The sequence below is a fragment of the Sus scrofa genome, chromosome 7 (genome assembly GCF_054392235.1).
Source record: "Sus scrofa isolate SSC_HxYL_T2T_F1_AM1 chromosome 7, Sscrofa_HxYL_maternal_Yorkshire_Landrace_v2.0, whole genome shotgun sequence".
Classification (NCBI taxonomy): Eukaryota; Metazoa; Chordata; class Mammalia; order Artiodactyla; family Suidae; genus Sus; species Sus scrofa.
This window is the reverse complement of record NC_139389.1, coordinates 368,096-387,821: the sequence shown is the minus strand read 5'-3', so window position 1 is coordinate 387,821 and position 19,726 is coordinate 368,096. Positions and strand designations below refer to the sequence as shown.

Genomic DNA, 19,726 nt, shown 5'->3' with positions numbered 1-19,726 from the left:
TATTGGAAGTCCTGGCCACGGCAATCAGACAAAAGAAATAAAAGGCATCCAAATAGGAAGAGAAGAGGTAAAATAAGTCACTGTATGCAGATGACATGATACTGTATATAGAAAACCCTAAGGACTCCACACAGAAACAACTTGAACTGATCAATGAATTCAGCAAAGTAGCAGGAAATAAGATTAACATTCAGAAATCTGTTGCATTTCTGTATACTAACAATGAACTATTAGAAAAGGAATATAAAAATACAAAACCTTTTAAAATTGCACCTGAAAAAATTAAGTATCTAGGAATAACCTGACTAAGGAGATAAAAGACTTATATGCTGAGAACTATAAAACATTAATCAAGGAAATTAAAGAGGATTCAAAGAGATGGAAAGATATTCTATGCTCCTGGGTTGGAAGAATTAATATCGTAAAAATGGCCATACCACCCAAAGCAATCTACAGATTCAGTGCAATCCCTATCAAATTACTCATGACATTTTTCTCAGAACTAGAACAAACAATCCAAAAATTTATATGGAACCATAAAAGATGCAGAACTGCCAAAGCAATCCTGAGAAACGAAAACCAAGCAGGAGACATAACTCTCCCAGACTTCAGACAATATTACAAAGCTACAGTAGTCAAGACAGTGTGATACTGGCACCAAAACAGACATACAGACCAATGGAACAGAATAGAGAATGCAGAAATAAACCCAGACTCCTATGGTCAATTAATCTTCAACAAATAAGGCGAGAATATAAAATGGGGAAAAGTCTTTTCAGCAAGTGGTGCTGGAAAAACTGGACAACCACATGTAAATCAATGAAACTGGAACACAGTCTCACACCATGCACAAAAATAAACTCAAAATGGCTTAAAGACTTAAATATAAGAAAAGACACCATCAAACTCCTAGAAGAAAACATAGGCAAAACATTCTCTGACATCAACTGTACAAATGTTTTCTTAGGTCATTCTCCCAAGGCAACAGAAATAAAAGCAAAAACAAACCAGTGGGCTCCATCATACCAACAAGCTTTTGCACAGCAAAGGAAACCATTAAAAAAAGACAACCTATGGAATGGGAGAAAATATTTCAAACTATGCAACTGACATGGGCTTCATCTCTAAAATATACAAACAACTTATACAATTCAAGAGCAAAACACCCAACAACCCAGTTGAAAAATGGGCAAAAGACCTGAATAGACATTTCTCCAACACAGATATACCTGTGGCCAGCAAGCACATGAAAAAACACTCAACATCACTAGAGAAATGCAAATCAAAACTACTATGAGCTACCACCTCGCACCAGTCAGAATGGCCATCATTAATAAGTACTCAAATAACAAATGCTGGAGCGGGTATGGAGAAAAAGGAATGTTCCTACACTGTTGGTGAGAATGTAAATTGGTACAACCAGTACGGAAAATAGTATGTAGGTACTCAGAAAACTAAATACAGAACTACCATATGACCCAGCAGTCCTACTCTTGGGCATAATCTGGGCAAAACTTTCCTTGAAAAAAATACATGCACGTGTATGTTCACTGCAGCACTATTCACAGTAACCAAGACATGGGAATAACCTAAATGTATTGACAATGAATGGATTAAGAAGAAGTGGTACATATGTACAATGGAATACTACTCAGCCATAAAAAAGAACAAAATAATGCCACTTGCATCAACATGGATGCAACTAGAGACTCTCATTCTAAGTGAAGTAAGTCAGGAAGAGAATATGGGAAAAAGAATATGTGTGTATATATATGTATGACTGGGTCACCTTGCTGTACAGTAGGAATTGACAGAACACTGTAAATCAACTATAATTGAAAAAATAAAAATCATAAAAAATTAAAAACCTATTAAGAAAAAGAATAAAAAAAAACTTTGCAAAGTGCTTAAAAAAAAAAAAATCAAAGCACCAGTCTCTCAATTGCATGCAGTAACACTGATTTAACAGCTCTAATTTCCATAAGGGATTCTGGAATGGTCTTTGAATTTCTAATTGTAAGCAGAAGTGATAATTGGAGGATCTGTTCAGTTTTGCATCAGTATGACTTCCCCCTTGTCACTACGAGGAAAAGACCGTACCATACATCTGGAAGATGGGAGGAACCTTACCATATATCTGGAAGTTCAAGGACTTTGAGCTCAAAGTGTTTCAGGTTAGAATGGTGGGTGCTGGTAGACAGGATGCTGGCCTGCCCTCATCTAACCAGTTGGCATGCTTTTGGAAAGGGCTGGGTGATGAATACTTTAGGCTTTGTCTACAAGGTTTCTTTTGCAACTATTCAACTCTGTTTTGGCAAGAAAGCAGCCAGACTATATAGAAGTAAATTCATGTGGCTGTGTTCTCATAAACCTTTATTTACAAAAACAGGTTGCTGCAGTTTGCTGACTCCTGAAAATATGCACTAAGGAAGCTCACTGAGTAAGTAAAATGAAAGAATCTCACAAAAGAAACCTCAATAAATTCTCCAAATTAGGACATTTTCAGACCACATTCTCTGACCAAAACAGGTAAACAAATACGAATAAGAATGAAACAAGTAAAAACCAGAATTTAAGAAAAAGTTCAACAACAAACTGTTAACTGTGGAATTCGTTAAAGCTTCCTAAAGTTAATCTTGGTCAGAGAAGAAATCAGAACTGCAACTATAGATCATTTGTAAATAAACAGTGAAACCATTGTTTACCAGAATCTATGGAATATGACCAGAGCTGTAGGCAGGAAAAATCGTGGCTTTAATTGTTGTTATTAAACAAGGAAGTTGGGAACAAACGAACTAGGGGTTCAGTCCAGACAAATAGAAAAAGAAAAGCAAAATAAAATGCAAGGAAGAGGAGTTAATGTTGAAATTGTCAGTAATGTATTAGGTGACACTGCTCCTGAAAAGAGAAGGTAGAATTAATAGCTTCCATCAAGGACTGTTATTGTAAAAGATCATTGAAGCAAAGTGTTGACAACTCAAACCCTGAAAAAGATATTTACAGATACTCAAGACAGGAAAGCAGTAATAAAACCATAGCTATGGAAGGAGATAGTATGATACTAAACTCGAAAATCAGAACAAAAAACCCGACTTCCTGAAAAATAAATAAAAAATCCATAGCAAACATCTTAGAGGTGCAATGTTGGAGATGTGTTCTCAGTGGAGGAGTGACTGGACATTAGCTGTTGAGGAGGCAGGAAAGTCTTCATGTACAAAACACAGATGAATATACGTAATGCAGGCATACAGTGTATTTATGGTATTAGCATTTCTCTAGGGTGATTAGGAGAAAGACCTAACCACAAAGGCTCCTCACGTGAAGTGAAGCAGCACAGGCGGAGAAGTGCTGCTCTGAAGGCTGGCCCGGTGCAGTCTCAGGTGAGATGCAAGGTGATTGCAGCTGGCACTCTTAGGACTGCTTGGGACGTAACAGCAGGTGCAGCAAAGCAGTTAAAATAAATGCCACAAGTACGGACGAGCAAGAGCCAAAGTTATTACAGTATTTGGAGGTCATAAAAATTTCTGCAGAGAAAACAAAGTTTTTGGGAAATGAGTTCAGTTGAGAGAGGCCCAATTAGTTGATTGGTTTCAGATAAATTACATGAACTTCCTCTGTGAACAGAACTTTATAGTTTGACAGTCATGAAGGATGAGTGAGTGAGAAGATTCAATATTGCAGATATTTTAAATGTACTGAAATTATCCAGGAATTCTGTGTCGTTATTACATTGGCTTATTTAACAAATATGTGTTAAGCCTCAGTTATATGACAGATACTGTTCTAAATCTGAGTGTACAGCAGTGGATGGAACAGATGAAACCCTTCTCTACTGGACTTCTATTCAGGAGAGACAAAAAAGAGTAAATACAGTATATCAAGGTGGTGGTAATTCCCATTAAAATTCTTTTTTTTTTTTTTTTGTCTTTTTGCCATTTTCTTGGGCCGCTCTCGCGGCATATGGAGGTTCCCAGGCTAGGGGTCGAATCGGAGCTGTAGCCACCAGCCTACGCCAGAGCCACAGCAACGCGGGATCCGAGCTGCGTCTGCAACCTACACCACAGCTCACGGCAACGCCGGATCGTTAACCCACTGAGCAAGGGCAGGGACCGAACCCGCAACATCATGGTTCCTAGTCGGGTTTGTTAACCACTGCGCCACGACGGGAACTCCCCCATTAAAATTCTGAAAGGATTAATTTTAGAATCAGTATTTTAGAGTTCATTTGGACTAATATGTGTGAGAGACAGCTAAGAGAACTTGTGAAAGATTAGTTGTCTGATCAGGTATTTAGTTATAACGTAAAATTAAATTATTATGTTAATAGGTGCAAAATAGATCAGTGGGGTGAAACATAGAGGACCTAGAAACAGACAAAATGAGAACTTTTGTCTGTGCTGAACGTGGCATTTCATATCAGTGGCGAAAACAGTGGGTTACTCAGTGACGTGCTGTTGTGGTTAGCAAGCTCTTCTCGGGACTCCAAAATAGGTTCCAAATGAGTTAAGTAAGTACATAGATAAGAACAGCATTAAAATACCAGAATCATGACTTTGAAGGCATGACTCCAGAACATTAAAACAAAGGTCAGTAGGTTTGATGTTAAAAGACTCGAGACTTCCTGAATTCCGAGAGCACCGTAAACAGAGTAAAATGACAAGTGGTTCCTGGGGCTGGTTTTGACAGTGTGTACAACGGACGCAGTTAGTGTTCTCATTAGATAGCTTATAATCAAGGAAATTAACCCTAATAAAAAGAGGCAGAGGTGATGAAAATGGAATTCATACACAGTACAAGTTGAAACCATCTTATTTCCTTTTGCCTGTCAGATTGCTGCCGATTAAACAGGTTGCTAGTACCCACTGTTGCTGAGTTCGTGTTAGTAGTTCTGCAGGCCAGTTTGGTATTCATGTTAGGGTATTAAATGTACATTCTGTGACCAGCAATTCCTCTTTGAATGCAGTGCAAGGAAGTAATTGGGTAAATGTAGAAAAATCTTTTCTAGTCAAGTGTTCATTGTCATGGTCCAATAGCAAAAAAATCAGAAGCCACGTAAATGCCTCTTTGATTATACATCCATGCAGTAGAGTACTAAGGAGCCTGAAACTGGTGGGGTTTGTATTTACAAACATAGTAAGGTGTCCCTTTGTAGATTATGTGTTAGATGAGGTTGCAAAATGCTTGGCACCTGTGGTGCATGTGGACAAGGCTGCAGAACACATGGCACTGTGGCACCTGTAGCTGAGGCTGCAGAGTGCACAGCTAGGTGCCCTGGTTCCCAGAGCACCTCCCGCCGCAGCAGCGCCATGTGCTTCCTGGGCCTGGACACTGTGTGTGGAGACGAAGGCGGCTCTTTGCCCCAACCAAGGTGGTTTTCACTTCCTTCATGTAGTTGGGATGTTTTCATGTTTTGCAGTGGAGTGCCTGTTTCCTCAATCCAAGCAGGAACCCTGAAGCTTCTTTAAAGGAGAGGAGGAGGAGGAGAAGGGAAGGTGAGGATTGAGGTCCAGGTTTGTGGCCCTGTGCTGGTGGGGCTCTGTGGGCTGGTGGGTGGACACCTGAATACCGAGCCTGGGTAGGCGGGGGAGGAGGGGTGGGCTGCAGACTGGAAGCCTCCCTCATGCAGGGTAACAACCCCTAACCCCTGCAACCTTGTTTCTGTTTTGTTATGTTTGTTCATACGTGTTTTGGATTCCACATATAAGTGAAATCATAGGACTTGTCTTTCTCTGACCCCCATCTCAGTTAGCATAATATTATCTAGGTCCATACATATTGTTGCAAATGGCAAGATACCAGTCCTTTTTATGGCTAAGTAATCTTTCATTGTATATTTTTGTGCACCACATTTTCTTCGTCCCTTCATCATTGGATGGCCCTACTGAGTTGCTTCCATACCTTGCCTGTTATAAATAGTGCACCTGTAAACCTTGGGGTACGTGTATCTTTTCAAACTAGTGTTTTTGTCAGCTGATAGCCATATGGGAGTTCCCTTATACACAGCTTGTTTTCCCTGCTGCTTTTACTCTTCTCTCTTAATATTTAATTTTTGGCGTGTTAGTTGCAGCGTGTCTTGTTGTGGTCCTCTTGGAGTTGCTCTGGGTGAGGCTCTGTGTGCTTCCTGGACCTGGATGTTTTGTTCTCGGGTTAGGGAAGTTTTCAGTGATTATGTCTCCGGATGTGTTCTTCACTCTTGCCTCTGTTGCGTTTTTGGACCTCAAGAATGTGACTTATTAGTGTGCTTGATGTTGCCTCAGAGATCTTTCCAACTGTCCTCTTTCCATTTTGCTATGCTTTATTTTTTCTGTTCAGCTTCAGTAATTCTCACTGCTTTGTCTTCCCACTGGCTCATCTGTTCCTCTGTATCATCTGACCTACTGTTGATTCCTTCTAGTATGTCTTTCGATTTAGTTATTATACTCTTCATCTCTGATTTTTTAGTATTTTCCAACTCTTGTTAAAAACTTCTGATTTTTCACTCTGTTCATCCACTCTTCTTCTACGTTCTTTGAACATTTTTAGGATAATTACTTTGAAATCTTTATTGGGTGGATTGTCTTTCTCTACTTCACTCCTTTTTTTTTCTGGGGATTTATCTTGTTCTTTTGTTTGGACCATCTTCCTCTGTCACCTCCTCTTGCCTGCTTTGCTGTGTTTATTTCAGTATCTTTGCCGAGTTGCGTATTTTTCCCGACCTTGGAAAGTGGCCTCTGGAGGAGATCCCTGTGCCCCAGCAGCATGCTCCCCTCTGGTCGAGGCTGTCTGCTCTGTGGTTGCCTCCTCTGTGGGCTGCAGGGGTCCTTTGGTTTTGGTGGGTTGGCTGCTGTGGGTGGTCTTGTGAGTGTGGCTGGCCCCTGCACTGGTCAGTTTTCAGGTTCTGCCTTGTTCTGAGGCTACTGCCCATGGTGGTTGGGGCGTGTCACAAGGAACTGGCTGCAGGGCCCCAGGGGCACAGCCTGGTTCTGGCTGGCTGGTTGCAGGACTAGGCCGGGGTTCCCAGCGGTTCCCAGCTCTAGTGTCAGCCTGCTGGTGGGTGGGGTCGGTTCCTGACTCACTGTGTGTTGGCCCACTGGTGAGTGAGACTGGAGTCCACATGGCCGGCTGACGAGTTCAAGGTGTCTCAGAGCTGGTATTGCTCTGCTGATGGCCAGGACCGAGGCCTGGGAGCTTCCAGGGCTAGTGCTAGCTTGCTGGTGGGCAGAGCCAGGATCCCCAGGGTCCTCAAGCTGATGTCCATGCACGAGTGGGTGGGACCAGTTACCAAGGCTGGCTGCAGGGTCCAGGGTTTTCTGAGGCTGGTGACAGCCTGCTGGTGTGTGGGGCCATGTACCGTGGTAGCTGGTGGATGGGCCCAGAATGTCCCAGGGCTGGTGTTGGCCTGCTGGTGTATAGGGCCAAGGGGGACGCTGGGAACAGGGCAGGCCTTCTGGTGGGGGTCCAGGGTCCTGACATGGCATGCCTGTGGTCCTTGAGCTTGTATCCACTCGCTAGTGGATGGAATTGGTGCCCGGGGAATCTGGGGCTGGCGCCTGTGCACTGGCAGGTGAAGCCGGGTCCTGGGTTCTCTGATGGACAGGGTTGGTTCCTGGTGGGGGCAGGCTGGCCCGTGGATAGGACTATGTCCCTGCCCAGCTGCTTGCTTGGCCTGAGGCATCCCGTGTCTGTGGCCCCAGGGGGTACTTCTCGTGCCTCCTGCCTCTCAGGAGTTTCCTCCACAATCAGCAGGGGTTGGACCCAGGTCCTTTGAGACCCACTGCCCTGAGTCCTGGCACGAGTGAGACTTTGTGTGGAGACTGTATTTCCCAGAGCCTTCTGGCTCCCCACAAAGTGACCGTGCTGGTCATAAAGCCAGGCCTTCTGGGGGCTGCTCCTCTCAGTGCAGGGCCCTGGGAAGCCCTGCTCTCGCTTGGCTCCGTCTGTATGTTTTTCGTCATGGAAGCTCCTTTCTGCTTTTCTTCTGGTGTTCTCATCAATAGCTTCTCTGTAAATAGTTGCAGTTTTGGCGTGCCCGTTGGAGAGGGTGAGCTCAGGTCTTTGTACTCTGCTGTCTTAGCCTGGTTTTATTTTTTATAAAATTTATGGAGTTTTTCTTGTGTGTGTTTCTTTTTAGGGTCACAGCATATGGGGGTTCCCAGGCTAGGGGTCGAATCGGAGCTGTAGCCGCCGGCCTACACCACAGCCACAGCAATGCGGTATCCGAGCCATGTCTGCAACCTACACCCCAGCTCAGGGCAATACCGGATCCTTAACCCATGAAGCGAGGCCAGGGATCAAACCTGCGTCCTCATGGATCCTAGTCAGATTTGTTTCCTCTGCGCCACGATGGGAATTCCAAAGCTTATGGTCTTTTTAAAACTGAAGCAGACCCTGAGCTAACTGGTGAAGTCTGCACCTCACTGGCTTATGCGTGGCTTTGTGGAGCTGCTTCCTTTGTAAAAAAACATGCATTAAACATCACCGGTGAACGGAGGTGGACTATTCATTTTTAAGTCTATTGTCAGTTTTTTCTTGCTTTTTAGCATGCTAACAAGAAAACGCTTTCCTAACACAATTCTTTTTTGAGGAAAAGGATTGTAAATAAATAAATAAAAATAACTTTGAGTCCTGAAACTGTTGGATCACATTTTATTATAAAATGCTACTGTGTAAAATGGGATCTCCACTTTTTTAAAGAAGCGTAAATCGTTTCTGAGGGAGGGTTCTTAATGTGGAGCGCTCCACGTGATTCCCCAAAGGCAGAAGGTGTTTGACACTTGCGTTTTCGTTTTTAAGCGGTGTGTGTGTGTTTTCAAAGCATGTTAGTGTGTGTGCGTGGGTTTAGAGCTTTCATCTGCAAGGTTTGAGTTGGTTATGTTTGAGGTTTACTAATAACACTTCTTATTCGCACGAGGATTTGAAGAAACAGGTCGATGGAGGCCAGGCTGTTTCTCGTGGGGTCACCGTTGCAGACACCGAGCGTCCCCTTTCCTCGCCGCTCTTACTCCATGTGGGAGGTCGTTCTCGCTGCTTCATTATTTTGAGGAGAGGAAGAAGGGGCTGTAAAGGCTAGTACAGTGAGTGAAAAATCTCATGGAGAGGGAGGTTCGTATTCTTATGGAATTTCAGTTTTTTAGTGGCTTGAGCAGTAAGACAAACCATTAACTTGGCAGCCTTTATTTCTGCAGACTCAGTAAGTTCCCATGACTGTATTTCTGTCGGTAATGAATAATTTCCTACTAGCATTGGTGTAAAATACTTCGCTTTGTGCATTTCTTTTGTTCTGTCGATTTCTCAATTCCATCCACGGCGTCGTGGAAAGAACACAGCCAAGAAGAACGGAGGCCGCAGCGCGGCTCGGACTCCTGCAGTCGCCCTCTGTTTGAATAGGTTCTGGTTCAGTCCTCTCCAGGCCCTAATACGGGAAAATTAAACGCTTGTTTTCCAGCGTATTTCAAAAGTACTGTCTTAAAAGTACATAACCATTTCAGAGTTACAGTTTAAGCTTTGTGAAGCTGTTTATTTTATGACTTGCCTTATACACAATTGGTGAATGTTTTCAAAGCTGTTGGTGAAGATTTTTTTTTTAAAGCTTCTTTCAACATTTTAAAATTCCCCTGACCTCATTGGTATTTTTGTAGACTTTAAGTGCAGATAAAAATGCGAAAGAAATGTTTAACACAGAAAGTTATAGGCCCTACAGATTTTTTCTTTTTGCCATCCCACAGAAATGACTCAACCTTGCTTGTTTCCAGTGTCTCTTCCCCATTTTCCTTTGGTTTATTGGTCAAACGAGCCTTTCTAAGCTGGAGTAAAAGTCTCTGTCTACCTGAATGTTACATCTGCTCTCCTCTCTTTCTTTCCCTCCGTCTGTCTCTTTGTCTTTCTCCTTCTCTCTGTACTTAATAAAACTAGGGAAATAGAAAAACCGATGGCTTATTGTTGAAAATAAACAATTGTGCATTTTAATCTATGGTAACTATTATAGAAGTTTACTTTTAACAATTCATTTTAAAACCGTATCTATAAAAGCTTTGAGGCCTAGTCTTTGCAGTGTAATTTCTGAAAATGAAAGGGAATAGTAGGCCACGTCATACTCTAACATTCAAATATAAGATCTTAGAAGTTCAGATTCTTTTAATGATATATTTAAAATGTTTTATAGTAAATGTAAGAATTTTCAAGTGAATGGCAACATGCTTTTATTATAGTTTAGTTTAATTGTGAAAAGCTAGGGAGGCCAGTTTCTGTAGTCGTATTAGTAATTGAATTTAGAAGCTTGGTCCTGTAAGTAAGACTCTGACAGAATCGGGAACTAAAAAGTGGCTTTGGGCTGATCTTACTCAGCCCCCATATGTACCGATGAGAAACCGGTTTCAGAGAACTGAGTAGTAACCAGGGGCTTTCAGTTGGTGCCGGAACTCAGCTTAGAACCCAGGTCTGACACGGTGTTCATAGATCTAAGTTTTTGAGCTTGTTCTGTCCTGGCTTCATTCCGAAACTTACAGCTTGGATATAGTTGTGTTTATGAAAGTAAACCTAGATTACCATGTGAATCTATTACTTATCTAAAAAGGTAATATCTAAATGAAAAAAGTCTAAAACCTTTTTGAAAGGCATTGCCATACTATCCTTGTGTAAAGCTGTCCTTTGTCCTTATAGGTAGGAAGGAATTTATTTGCCCAAAACAATAATTCTGTGATAAACCAAGACCTCACATTAAAAGAAGGCATTAAGTTTAAAAATTATTTCAGTTTCTTCCGGCTCTTTCTTTTAGAGAAACTGCTGAGAAGCAAGCAATCATTTGTTTATTCTTTTCACTGTATCTACAGAATATAAATCATTGACAAAATGTAGTATTAAAATCTGCTTCTTTATCTCCAGAAATGTATGTTTCAGTGTTGTTTTTATTTTCCCGCTAAAATACTGGCTATCCATATGACATGGTACTGTTTTTAATTCCATTAGTAAAAATGACTGACTCCTAGGTATAAGGTATAAGTTTATTCAGTGTAACGTATGAACACCGTAGCGATATCAAGGAAATCAAACAGGTGTCTACTGCCTGGTTAATTCTTCTTGCTAAAGTAATGTGGGTCTGGAGACATGTCAGTGTCACGATTGCTTTTTAAATTTTTTTAAAAAGTTGAAGTTTAATTGATATATAGTGTTATATTAGTTTCAGGTGTACGATATAGTGATTTGATATTTATAGATTTCCTTATGTCATATTATTTTAAAATATGCCTATACTTCATGTGCTGTACATTACATCCTTGTGACTTATTTATTTTATAACCAGTAGTTTGTATCTCTTGATCGCCTTCCCCTATTTGACTGGTAACCACCGGTTCTCTGTATCTGTGAGCCTGTTTCTGCTTTGTCATATTTGTTAATTTGCTTTAGTTTTTCGATTCCACATGTAAGTAAAAACATGCAGTATTTGTCTTTCTTTGAGTTTTTTCACTAAGTCTAAGTATTCTTCAGGTCCCTCCACTTTGTTGCAAATGGGAAAATTTCATTCCTTTTTATGGCTGAGTAGTATTCCATTGTTTATACATACCACATTTTCTTTATCTCTTAATCTGTTGATGGGTTGCTTCCATACCTTGGCTATTGTAAATAAAGCTGCCATGAACATTGGAGTATCTTTTCGAATTAGTGTTTTTGTTTTCTTCATATATATATATCCAGGAGTGGAATTGCTGGATCAGATGATAGTTTTTTTGAGGAACCTCTGTACTATATTCCATGGTGGCTGTACCAGTTTACATTCCTACCCACAGTGAGCGAGGGTCCCCTTTTCTCCACATCCTCACTGACATGTATTTCCTGTTTTTTTGATGGTAATCGTTCTGGCAGATGAGAGGCACCTCACATTGTGGTTCTGATTTACATTTCTCTAGTGATTAGTGGTGATGAGCATCTTTTCATGTGTCTTTTGGCATCTATTTGCCATCCCAGGGAAAATGTTTATTCAGTTCCTCTGCCCCTTTTAAAATTAGGTTGTTTGTTTGATATTAAGCTGTATGAATGTATTTTGAATATTAATCCCCTATTAGACATATTATTTGCAGATATCTTCTCCTCTTCAGTAGGTTATCTTTTTGTTTTGATAATGGTTTTCTTTGCTGTGCAAAAGCTTCACAATTTGATATAGTCCCATTTGTTTATTATTGCTTTTGTTTTCACTTGCCCGAGGAGACAGATCCAAAAGAATATTGCTAAGACCAATGTGAAAGAATGCACTTCCTATGTTTTCTTACGTTTAGGTCTTCAGTCCATCTTGAGTTTATTTTTGTATATGGTGTGAGAAAATGTAATTTCATTCTTCTGCATGTAGCTGGTGTTAGACACCATTTATTGGAGAGGCTGTCTTTCCCCCATTGTATTGTCTTGCCTCCTTTTGTCACAGATAATCATGGGTGTATTTTTGGGCTCTCTGTTCTGTTCCATTGATCTATGTGTCTGTATTTGTGCCATTGCCATGCTATTTTGATTACTGCAGCTTTGTAGTATAGTCTAAAGTCAGAGTGTGATAATTCCAGCCTTGTTCTTCTTTCTCAAGATTGCCTTGGCTATTTGGGGTCTTTTGTGGTTCTATACAAATTTTAGGATTGTTTGTTCTAGTTTCGTGACAAATGTCATGGATGTTTTGATAGGAATGGCATTAAATCTGTGGATTGCTCTGGGTAGTACAGACATTTTAACAGTATTAAGTCTTTTGATCCATGAACATGGGATATCTTTCCATTTCTTTTGTATCATTTTCAGTTTCCTTCATGAATGTTTTATAGTTTTCAGAGTAGCTTCCTTTCACTTCTTTGGTTAAGTTTCTTCCTAGGTATTTTATTCTTTTTGGTGCAAATTTAAATGGGATTATTTTCTTTCTTTCTCTTTCTGATGGTTCATTATTAGTGTATAGCAACACAGCAGATTTCTGTATGATTCCTTTTTAGCAAACCTGTAACACTATTGCGTCCCTAACAGGTTTTAAGTGTGGAGTATGGTTCTTGGGCTAAGAGCTAGTTTGTAATAATTTGCAGCTTGTCTGTGTGTATCTATGCGTCTATGTGAAATTTCCAGCATAGTGCTTCAGTGCTGCCAGCCTTTATCATTTGTCCATTTGTATCATTTAATCCTTTATTATTAGCATACTTATGTGAAGATATTGCCTTAAAAAATAGCTTATTCTGTATCTGCAGTAGTTTTCCTTATGTGAATAATCAATAGCCACTCTACCTCCTGTCTCTGCTGTTCTTCTTTCAAAAGGTAAAATTAGCTTATGGTGTGTAATTTTAGGGTAGTTTTTCACTTTTATTCTTTACTTCTTTCGTTATCTTAATGGCTGTACAATGTAAAGACTGGATATTATTTTAATTAAAAAAATGAAGTTTATGAAGTAAAGTCAGACTTTTGTTAACCTCTGTTCAAAATATTTATGTACGCAAGGTCTTATGACAGAATTTCAAAGACTATTGCTTTATTGCATTTGGAAAAATCTTTGTGAGCAAAATCTGTAGGCACTTAACGACAGCTATAGATGAAAGTTTTCCTGTAAAAATGTCCTTGTTATTTTGGCATGAATTTTGAAACTGGAAATGTTCGGAAACTAAGTTCTGTGTTCCTAAGGCTTAGACTCCTTCCCGAGCGTGGTGTGGTAGTGATTTTTAAGGAAAAGAACTTTATAATGTAGGATGTTTCCGATTGGAGGAGGGTCGAAAAGAGACATCTTCTTCCCGAATTCCTTCGGCAAGTGCTCCCTGAGTGCACACCTTGTGGGCAGGCACTGTCACGTGCCTTGTGGACACGGCGGTGTCAAAAGTAGATACGCGTACGTTTGTGAATTAAGTGCCTCACTCATCTCCTTGAGATGGTGGTTTGTCCGTGCTTGGGGAAATGGAGGTGGTGCTTCACGGTGAGGGGGTGCCGTTTAGTTTTTGCATGTGCAGCAGTACAATGCACTCTGGACTCTAGCAGCCTCTGTAACAGAGCTGTACTTTTCAAGCACGTTAGGAACTGGGTCGTCCTTTTTGATTCATGACCATCCACAGTGGCCCACAGTCCTGGTCACTTCCCTTCAGTTTCATTAGAGACTGAACTTGGGACCCACCTGCCGGTGGGCGAAGGCGAGGGGCAGCTTCTCACCATGCGAGAGGTGAGCAGGGGAAGGCAGGGCCAGCTGTCCAGCTGCTCCGCCTGTGGAAGGGCGACAGCCAGCAAGGTCTCGCTGTTTTCCTCGGACGCCTTGGGCTCCGGAGGAGTTCTTGGGGTTGTTGGTGACATTTTCTTCTTTGCTGGTGGCCAGCTCTGTGCTAGGCTCTCTGCTTTACTGGGGGCATTACCTCATCCTAATTGTAGACGTAGGAGAGCTTCCATTGTTGGCTGCAGAGACCCTCTGTGAAAACAGATTTCGAGCAGAATTAAGCTGTTGGAGCGCCAGGACTAGAACCCGGGGTGTTTGACCTCAGAAGCTGCTGTCCTCCCAGTTTCGCTCCACCTGGAGCTGTCAGTGCGTTTACCCTCCTTCCCGTGTGCCTGCCTCATAGGTTTTGTGAAAATGCCAGTGTGTTGATTTGAACACTTTTTTTTTGGTCTTTTGTCCTTTTTGGGCTGCACCCGTGGCATATGGAGGTTCTCAGGCTGGGGGTCTCATCGGAGCTGTAGCTGCTGACCTACGTCAGAGCCACAGCAATGCCAGATCTGAGCCGCATCTGTGACCTACACCACAGCTCACGGCAACGCCGGATCCTTACCCCACGGAGCAAGGCCAGGGATCGAACCCACAACCTCATGTGCCACGACAGGAACTCCATGATTTGAACACATTTAAAAGAGTTGCTGTGCCTAATCTAATACAAAAATAAGGTGAAAGTCAGTACACCTGTGAGAATGTAGATGTGCTTTTAATTTTTGCGGATCTAATTAGTCAGAACGTCCTTCTTCAGCAGCGTCCAGCATATTCTTGGGGAGCAGAGGGGTGGCTTGGGGCGCAGGTTGCTTCTAGGCTCTGTCTGTCTTCACCTCAAAGGTTTATGTTCCCGATGCCTCCCTCCCAGAGCTCGCCCGTGTCCTGGGTCAACCTTCGTGTTCAGGAGGTGGTGGCAGAGGGGCTGCCAGCTAAAAAGTCCAGCACTGTGTGCTAAGAGCACATCCCTGTTTGGTGGAGTGTCTGGTTCCTCCGTCTCTGGCCCATGCGTGTCTCACGTGGCACTGAGCCTTTGTTCCTCTCTCCTCACAGGTTGGGGAGCGCGGCGTCCCGTTTCCGCCACCGGCGTGACCGGCGTGATGTCTCGATCTCGACCACCGCCCCTGGTGACAGGCATCTCTCCAAATGAGGGGATACCGTGGACAAAGGTCACGATTAGAGGAGAAAACCTGGGGACTGGCACACCCGACCTCATAGGTAAGCAGGGACGGTGCTGCGTGTTCTCGGCAAGGGCGTCTCGTCTGAGCCGAGAGGCCCTGCTTGGGATCTGGAGGCGAGAGGAAAACGCCGCCGTCGTCTGTTCGGGGCCATCTGGATAGGAATGAGGGAGCTTCCTGGTTTTCTGCTTTTCTGTTAAAATCTTTCCCCAGGTCCTTGAGAAGGCCCCACAGCTGAGATGCGCCCCATTTCTGCGGAGCCGGCCTGTGCTGCCCGGTGGCCAAGCAGGGCCCCCCGCTCTCCTGTTCACCCTCCTTTGTAAGGCTGGCCGGCTGTCCCGGGCTCCCCGGGGGTGAGGCCTCTCTCCCTTGTGGCTCTGGGAGCCAAAGCCAAACGCCCTCCGGCTGGAGGAGCCAGGCGCTCTCCCGAGGCCGCACCCCAGGACCGGAGGGGTGTGCTGATGCCCTGGGTGGCCGGGAGCCTGCGGCTCCAGACAGACAGCCACGGGGCCTTTAAACTCGTGCCCACGCATCGTTTTCCCTAGGCAACCCTCACGTTTCCGTATTTAGAGCAAGCTTCGTTTGAGTCTTTAGGATCAGCTTGTGCTTTCTGACTTTCTAAGCCCGAGGACCCGAGCGTAGGCCACTGTGCGTCCAGCCAACACTGCTAAGTGGGACGTTGGTTTACAGGGTGCGCCCTCCGCGTGGGAGCCCTTTCCTGCTGCAGCGGGCCGCTCTCTGGCCTGTCGTTTGGCTTGTCTTCTCTTCTCGAACTTCGGAAGATGCTCTGGCCCTAGCTGCTCAGTCTCCGTCTCTGAAGATGGGGCCTCATCATTGCTTTTTTAACATATAGACGAGTGCCAGGCGCAGCCCTTGTGTGGTCAGTTGGGGTTATTTTCCTGTGGACACTGCATGAGCAAGGAGGCTGCTGAGTAGATGTTCTGATCTCCACATTAATTTACCTGGATTCGGACATTCTCTTGACTTGTTTCTTAATTTATGAGAGACCCTTTGGTAAATACTGGAGGTTATAAATTGGGAGTTTAATATGATTAAATTTTTACAATTTGATATGCTTATAGATTATAATTGGTTTTTTGGATTAAACTGCTGCTTGGCAGATTGTTATTTGGCCGCCGTCCAGGAAGCCCTTTGAAAAGAGCGTTAATTAGAGCTCGGCCTGTGTTGAAATGACAGTTTTGCACTTCCCAGCTTGTTCTTTTCATTAGTGTTACTTAAATGTCTCATGTTATAATGGTTTCTCTAGCTATGGTTTTTGATTCTTGGGTAAATAAAACTGAGGTTTATTAGACTTGGGCAGGTAGTCTTTCTTGACTGTGTCTTAGTTCTTGACAAAGTGCATTCCAGGTTTTTCTTTATCTGCGGCGGAAAAATCCCCAGGATTCATGGACGTAGCGCAGAGAGAAGGCTGTCGCAGTCTGGCCGGCAGTCAGGAGCCCCAGCGCGTGACCGTGGCTGGTCTCCGTGAGTGGTGATCTTGCTCTGCCTCAGGCTCCACTCTTCCTGTTTGAGTGCGTGTGACTTTTGTAAACCCTCCAGTTCAGCTTTCATCCTGCCCAGGTATTGCCAAGAAACCCCTTTTTGAAAAAGCAAACTTAACCTACTAAATAGTTTAAATGTTTTTAACTCAGGTGACATCTACACTAGCCAAGTAAAACAATATAAAACACTGGATTTGGAATTCTAAAGTTGCTTTAAAAAATGTTATATTTCATGAAGAAGATTTCTAAGCTTTCAATACTTAAATGAAAGTGTGGTGAAGAAATAGGTCTTCTGATCTTAATTTCTGTGACATTTAAAATGGTATGTTTGAATCCGTTTAAAATTATATAGTGATTATTTATTTTTTTTTAGTCAAATGTAGAACAGATATTGAGAGGAACTTTGATAGCAGAACATAAAGCTAGATGAATAAATTACTTTCCGGGTACTTTTTCCCAAACTTGTACCATCATAGGTCTCATATGTGTTTGCCATTCTGAACATGTGTTTAAGACTTTATATCTGTATTTACAAAATCTGCTTCCATTCCTCAGTTCTAATCATAAGATAGCTCTCCACGAGGGAACTTACATTAGAAATGATTAAGTCCTGATATCTATTCTTGGGTTAGTTCCTTTTTGAAGTGAGTTAGTATTTAAATCACAAATCTTTTTGATATTGTAAAGTTTAAAAATATCAAGTTATGTATTGATCTGGAGTGATATCAAAATACCCACTATCTGTAATTAAACAGTTCATAAATTAAAACATTTCCCATTCATTAAAAATACATAGGTTGATTTATGTGTGCATAAAAATTATTTGAGCAAATGTGTATTGAAGCATGTCACAGCACTTACCTTGGAAATTGAGAGGTGTTCCAAAGGTGCTTTCTATTTCTTAAATTTTAGCTTAAGTTTTTTATACTAAAAATGGATTATCAGGAAAACTAACAAATAGTCCCATTTTGAACTGAAATATGAATACATTTAAAAATGTATAAATATTAGAGTTCCCGTGGTGGCCCAGCGGCTTAAAAACCCAACTAGTATCCACGAGGATGCGGGTTTGATCCCTGGCCTCGCTCAGTGAGTCAAGGATCTGGTGTTTTCGTGAGCTGTGGTGTAGGTTGCAGATACAGCTCGGATCCTGTGTTGTTTTGGCTGGGGTGTAGGCCAGCAGCTGTAGCTCTGATTTGACCCCTAGCCTGGGAACTTCCATATGCTGCAGGTGCAGCCCTAAAAAGAAAAAAAAGTGTAAATGTCATTATATGTTTAAAACACCAATAGAACACTTAGTCCTAAGGGAAAATTTAAGTGTTGTCATTAGAAAAACTGAATTCTTTACAAATAACAATAGATGTCTCAGAGGAATGTCTGAAATTCATTATTTCAGTAAATGTCTTTAAAATGTAGTTGCTTTCATTCCTTTACAGCTAACGTTCTTCCTAAATAGTGCTTTAAGTTATAACAAAAGATGACTTGAATCTCTCCCTACATTTTTTCATCCAAATTTGGCATAAGTTGACATGTTCCCTGGTGTCCGATTTAAAGCAATAATTGCGTTTTCTGAACTTGACTGCCGAGCTGCATCAAACGTTAAATGACGAGAAAAGCAAGTGCGAAGGAATGTCTGGGTGTGCACTGTGCTTTGGCCTCTTGTCTCCGAGAATGTTTATCCTGTTGGTCTCTGTTTTGCAGAAATGCTAGTGGTGGATTGTGGGTGCTGTGCCTGGGGTCAGGTCTGCCCTGTCTGCTTACTCCCTGCATGGCAGTTTGCATGGGTCTGGGTAGAGGTGCCAGGCGTGAGCTGAGCTTTTGGGAGAAGAGTGTAGTACTGTGACAGGACCATGAGAAATGCTAGGGCAGCGTGGACTGCCGCTGCAGGAGTGATATGCGGACAGGAAGGTGAACTGGAATCCAGTAACACCAGAGCACATTTCCTGGCGTAGCAGGCTCCAGGCTGAGCTTAAAATACGGTGCCTCCTTTGGTTCATTTTGTAATATCATGTATCGTTGAACACTAGTGAAAGTTATTGCAGATTATTTTCAGGAAGATGGAGAAATACCTTTTTGGGGAGTGACGTACACATTTATTAGTACACATTGGATAGAACTTACAGCAATAGCTTGGATTTCTAAAACAGCCATCATTTGCTTTCTGATGCCTATGAAAGCCGTTTAAGCGTCTCATAATTAAGTAATCTGGAATGCCTAGACATTAATATTCCCATTATTTTCTACTTCCGTTGACATCGAAGAAACTGAAATAGACTCTAAAAGAAATCTTAAATGTTAGAGAAAAAACAGATTAGACAAAATTCAGTAGAGACGGTTTCTTTGCAAATGATATGGGGTATACTTGAGACTAGAAATAACTGATGAACAGGAAATGCTGTTTCCAGATTTGTTTTTCAGCTCATGAAAAAGGCTGGTAATACTAACCGAAGAATCGTCGACTTGCCATGAAATTGTCGTTCTTTTGGACTTTGTTACCCGCATGCTTTTGCTTTTAGGTCTGACAATTTGTGGGCATAACTGCCTCCTGACAGCAGAGTGGATGTCTGCCAGTAAAATAGTGTGTCGAGTGGGACAGGCCAAGAACGACAAAGGAGACATTATCGTCACGACCAAATCAGGTGGCAGAGGAACCTCCACAGTCTCGTTCAAGCTGCTCAAGCCTGAGAAAATAGGTAACATCTCCCTTGACTTTAGAGAAGAAAAGTGGGTTTTGTCTTTTAAAATAGAAAATTGTTAAATTAGTATAAAATTTACTCTCAGCATGTCATTAACTCAGATTCAGTTTATTTTTTCAGGAACAGGTTATTGGTTAAAATTTGCATTACTTTTGAAAAGGCAGATTGCTCACAGTAAAACCTACG

The 19,726-nt window shown here is 42.2% G+C and overlaps 1 protein-coding gene across 50 annotated transcripts in view; it reads left to right on the top strand.

Moving 5' to 3' along the window:
* EXOC2 (exocyst complex component 2) overlaps positions 1-19,726 on the top strand; it is a 146,032-nt gene that overhangs the window by 14,278 nt on the left and 112,028 nt on the right. For 22 of the 50 annotated variants that reach the window (XR_014809403.1, XR_014809402.1, XR_014809399.1 and 19 more), the window contains exons 2-3: positions 15,218-15,382; positions 19,361-19,537. Coding sequence is in view for 27 of the 50 variants with exons in the window: in XM_084967172.1 (XP_084823298.1) it covers positions 15,265-15,382; positions 19,361-19,537 (295 nt within the window). In the remaining 23 variants the exon portion in view is untranslated. Of the gene's footprint in view, positions 1-2,389; positions 2,441-5,416; positions 5,493-15,217; positions 15,383-16,032; positions 19,538-19,726 lie in introns of all 50 variants that reach the window. The other 28 variants (XR_014809395.1, XR_014809394.1, XR_014809393.1 and 25 more) reach the window with 3 other exon arrangements.